Genomic DNA, 4,993 nt, shown 5'->3' with positions numbered 1-4,993 from the left:
TAAGGATTCAATATTCAAAATATAAATAAAGTATACAAAAGTTATAAGAAATCAACTTTTATAATCTTGAATATATTAATTATTATAGAGGCACAAAGTTCATGGAGGCGTTAAGGTGACAATGGAATGGATCTCAGTTGTTAGCAATCGATAACTTCGAGTGAGTGGATTGGGATGAGTGAGGGCAATAATATGACACACACATTTATCCCATGGCCCATTCCCAACAAAGTCTCCTGCTACCCACCTACTTGACCCATCGAATGCAGATATTTTTTTTCATCATAGGGACCAAATAAATAATAAAAAAAAACAAGTTCGGTTATAAAAACAACAAGGCGTTTCTGATTGATAGTAAGAGTTCAAGTTTGAGTCGGATAAAAAAAATGAATAAAAAGGAAGAATCTCTTTAAAAATAATGAATAAATTTCTCAACAACAAGAGATTAAAATCAATAAAAAAAAAACAATCACCGGTTATTATCAACATATTAAAAAAATGTGAAAAACAAGTAGTGTGGTCGTACCACTTGCATAGAAAAGCGTAGCCAATGAAACTACAACCCCAAGGCACTCCTTTCTCAAGTCTAAGCTCGAAAGCACGCTCTGACCAAAAATAAAAACGAGTGATCGAAAAATCAAAATTTTAGAAAAAACCAAACTAAAATTCTCGTGACCCTTCCTTGGTAGTTGGTACTTGGTTTGGCACGCCTGAGCCTGAGATGGGATGAGTCTCACGCCAACTTGTCAAAAGAACCCTTCTTAGCCCTTCTTCGGTCACCGTCCCGTGTTAGTTGAAAGTGATTTTTTTTTTAATTATTCATATAGATTAAAATTAAACACAAAATATTTCCTTCAAGAAAAAAAATTAGCCAGAGAGAGAGCGAGAGAGAGAGAGAAAGGGTCGCTTTAAGGCACAGAAGCTTTAAATGCGAGTTGGTTGATTGTAGCTTCCTTTCAATCTTCTCCTAATGCTTATGGACTAAGCATTTGCCCAAGAGCGCGTTTTTTATTCTCAATATCCTTCTTCTTGTTATTATTATTATTGTTATTGTTCTTTGTTGTTAACATATATTAATAACTCTTTCTTAAACCCAAATCTTGTGACATCACAAACCGTACCCTTTTTGTTTATTTCCTTTGTGGGTTTTCAATTCGTGCAAATTTCTGCGACACCCAGATGGATTTTGCGCTGAATCCGTGTCCTTTGCGATCTTCTACGTTCGTGAATTTCGTCGAGAGGGTTAAACAGCTTGGTACCCTCGCCTTTTCTGCAGTCATTGGGAACATCTTCTCCGCGATCTTGACCTTCTGCTTCGCATTAGGTTTGATTCGTCTTTTCCTTTTATTCATTTTCATTTTCATTCGTTGCATTTCTCGCTCAAACGCTTGATCTGCTTCTGTTTACCTCGTATCATGGGTTTGGCCTTTTTTTTAATCATTTTTTTTGGGGGTGGGGGGGATGATTGTTGTCATTGTCTGGTGTTGTACGATGTTCTGTGCTTTCAATTAAGACAGAAAATGTGTGTTTTTTATAATTTGTTTGAAAAAAATTGAAACTTGGGGTGGGGGTCTGCTATTTGTTGGCTGGATTGTTTTGCTTAGGTTGTCTTATTTGGTTATTTTCATATTTTTCAAAAACGTCCAAAGTTTGGTTAATGTTTTTCTTATATCCCTACCCTAGTGTTTTAACCATTAAGGTGTGGTGTGTGCTTTGTTTAAGGTTGTTTTTGTCTTCTGCAGTTGGCACTTTGTTGGGGGCTTTGACTGGAGCTTTGATAGGACAAGAAACTGAGAGTGGCTTCATTCGAGGGGCTGCTGTTGGTGCCATATCAGGAGCTGTTTTTTCCATTGAAGTGTTTGAATCCTCTCTTGTTCTCTGGCAATCTGATGAATCTGGGATTGGCTGTGTCTTATACTTGGTGAGTTGCTCAGCTTTCAGGGCAAAGGACAAAACTTAAATGCAGTTGTTCAATTAGAATTGGAGTTTTACCGTAGTATTTTGCGTAATCCTTTGATGCAAACCTTTATCATTGGGGTTAGCTAGATGGAATTTCAATTCTTATTGAAGAACAAGACAAAAAAACATTTGAAAATGCCATGTAAGTTTTGACTCTTGTCAAATTGGGAACATTTGTTGGGTATGGTGCTCATGATGTAGCTACATGATTACAATGGAATGTTCTGTTGGCTTGTAAACTTATTGTGTTGTAACCTCCTGAGTTTTATTTATCATTTATAATTGCATGTTGTGTAACCTGATCTTTTTGAGTTATACAGATTGATGTTATTGCCAGCTTACTGAGTGGGAGACTTGTGCGTGAGAGGATTGGTCCGGCCATGTTGAGTGCTGTTCAAAGTCAGGTAATTTGCTTTGCCAACTTGCATTTGGCCAGTAAACTCAGTTTGGCGATATGTTTAGAGTATGTTTGATTCATCATTTGGTGGGTTCAAACATGCTTTTGGACCCTCAAACGTTCTATGCTTCATGTTGGTTGCCTCCAAACTGAGTTTCATCCGTAAGCAACTTGGGGGTTCCTTTTGAAAACTCATTTTCTGTTTGAAGTATTTATCTGATAGCAACATCAAGTAAAAGTACTTTTAATTAGTTTTATCCAAACAAATTTCATTTTACCAACATACTTTTGAACAAAAAATATCCAAACATAATCACATTATAGTAAACTCATTTTTTTTTATCAAACTTAAGTTACCAACATATGTTTGATTCTAACTTATGTTTAGCAATATCAAGGTACTTTTGCAAAATGAAATCCATTCAAACTTAAGTTTGCAAACTTTAATCCAAAAGTGCACTTATTGCAGCAATGAGACTTGAGATTTGCTCATGAACTTCCTCTTCTTGCTGACAACTCTGCTCTTGCTTATCAGATGGGTGCTGTTGAAGCCAGCTTTGATGAGGTTCAAAACATCTTCGACACCGGGGGTTCCAAAGGTTTGTCTGGAGATTTGGTTGAAAAAATCCCCAAAATAAAAATTACAACAGACAACAATTTTGATGCATCCGGTGATAGAGTCTCTTGTTCAGTTTGCCTGCAGGTTAGTTCTTACACTTTTCTTTGTCAATACCACTAGATGTCTATACCTTGAACTAAATATTTCTAAGATTGTGTATTGTGATATGAACATTTCTGCATTTGTGCAATATATAGGACTTTATGCTTGGAGAGACAGTAAGAAGCTTACCTCATTGCCATCACATGTTTCACCTACCTTGCATAGATAAGTGGCTCTTCAGACATGGTTCTTGCCCATTATGCAGAAGGGATCTGTAATTTTGTATATGCTTAGTACAGACCGCTAATAATGTCCCTATTTTATTTTTGTTTTTGTTTATAAGCTTATTTAATTCTAGGACTTACATCTAGTGGGAGCCATTGCAGTTTGAGTGGTATCATTGTACTAAATTAGTGTAAAGAAAATTTTGAGATGAAACAGCTTCCACTTGTATATGGAGGAGAGTGATTGACCCATTTTCTAGCCCGTCTCCACTCTTTTTCTGCTCTTTTTTTTTTTTTTTTGAATAAAGAACAAGAGACGGTGATATAACTAGTGTTTTGATTCTTGCCAACTAGTGTATGTTTGGTTTTCGTTTGGGGTGCTTCAAACTTAGTTTAGAGAGTAAATTCAGTTTTATGACATGTTTAGCTATTCTAAGAAAGTATGAGCAAATGATTGGTTCTGAATTTAAAACGCTCTGTATGGTTTTTAAATCCCATTTAGACAATATTGTAGAATATATATTTCAAATTTTATTCTTATAAAGTGAAGAGGCATGTAGTGTCAACAAATGTGGACTTAATTATTATTGACTTGTAGTGGGTTGTGTTTATACAATTAATGGTAAATTTCTTTTTTTGTTTTACTTTATACATCTTAGGAGTTAAAATCTCAAGACTAATAAGTTATTTAAATTTTTAGAGAAGGAATGATCTTAGCTGGTACTATTTGAGATTATGTACACTATTGTCAGAGCAAGATTTACCTGGGGATTTGGATTCCTTAGTTAGAGAATGCACGTGTTTATGCAGTGGGTTAGATTTAGAATCATAGGATAAAGATTGGATGATTCATATATTTAAAATATAAATCGTTCCATCTTTATCTAATTGTTAGATTTATGAATGCGACAATCCGTGAATGCATGAAATTCCTTCTGGCCTTTGTATCTAATCTCATTCGTACAACTTTTGTTTTGATTTGAAGTTTTGAACTTCACAAACAGTCTTTCTACAATTTTTTGGCAAACAATTGCAAATTTCCAATAACAGACTATAGATCGAACCTAACCAAGTTGTAACAAAAAATAAAATAAAAATCCAACCTAACGATCACTCGTTGACAAGTGTCCATAGTTCTAATCCGACAACTCAGATGAAGCCCGGGGTTTTAAGTGTCTAATCCAAATAAGCATCTATAATTATAAAAAAGAAAAGGACTAACCATATTTATTGGTCCATGGCCTTACATGGGAGTTGGTATAAAACCATGTACCCATCAGAGTCAGTACAAAACAATGGTTTGGTTAACCCAAAGTCTAAATTAAATTGAAGAGAAAAATTGAGTTGGTTCTGACCATCAATTTAGTTCAGATTTTAATATTATAAATACGATAATATCACTTCAAGTATCAAATATAGGTATGTGGAACATATTTGACATCAACCAACCTAAACTTAATATAATTCATATAATTGGAACCATATTGCGGTGAATGAGAGAAACCTTCCGGTGGGAGACGTTGAAGACCATCCTATCCTAACGTTTCTGTGATTTGATTGCTCCTATTCCAACCCCCCAGGATGATTCTGATTGGCTAATTTTCAACCTTCAAACCCACTCTTTTAAGCCTCCAATGGAGTTGTGGTGTACCAACTCTGGAACGCTTTTTAAAATATATATACGTGATGCTATGGGTCGGGTTACTTCGTGCTTCCATGTTAAAATGGGTTCTTGTAATGCTTTTTTGGCAT

General features: G+C 35.2%; 1 protein-coding gene across 1 annotated transcript; it reads left to right on the top strand.

Moving 5' to 3' along the window:
- The first annotated feature begins 586 nt into the window (after positions 1 to 586).
- LOC114373765 (NEP1-interacting protein 1-like) lies at positions 587 to 3,569 on the top strand. Its single transcript, XM_028331301.1, has 5 exons — positions 587 to 1,324; positions 1,743 to 1,921; positions 2,280 to 2,363; positions 2,892 to 3,059; positions 3,173 to 3,569. Exons 1-5 carry the CDS (start codon positions 1,180 to 1,182, stop codon positions 3,293 to 3,295), a joined length of 699 nt encoding a protein of 232 aa, XP_028187102.1. The 5' UTR covers positions 587 to 1,179; the 3' UTR covers positions 3,296 to 3,569.
- The last annotated feature ends 1,424 nt before the right edge of the window (positions 3,570 to 4,993 follow it).

This window comes from Glycine soja, chromosome 11 (assembly GCF_004193775.1).
Source record: "Glycine soja cultivar W05 chromosome 11, ASM419377v2, whole genome shotgun sequence".
NCBI classification, from domain to species: domain Eukaryota; kingdom Viridiplantae; phylum Streptophyta; class Magnoliopsida; order Fabales; family Fabaceae; genus Glycine; species Glycine soja.
This window is presented reverse-complemented; position numbering and strand designations above follow the sequence as displayed.

Coding starts and splice junctions, on each gene's coding strand:
- LOC114373765 (XM_028331301.1), top strand. CDS start 1,180: ATGGATTTTGCGCTGAATCCGTGTCCTTTGCGATCTTCTACGTTCGTG. Junction 1,325..1,742: donor GACCTTCTGCTTCGCATTAG/GTTTGATTCGTC, acceptor TGTCTTCTGCAG/TTGGCACTTTGTTGGGGGCT. Junction 1,922..2,279: donor TTGGCTGTGTCTTATACTTG/GTGAGTTGCTCA, acceptor TGAGTTATACAG/ATTGATGTTATTGCCAGCTT.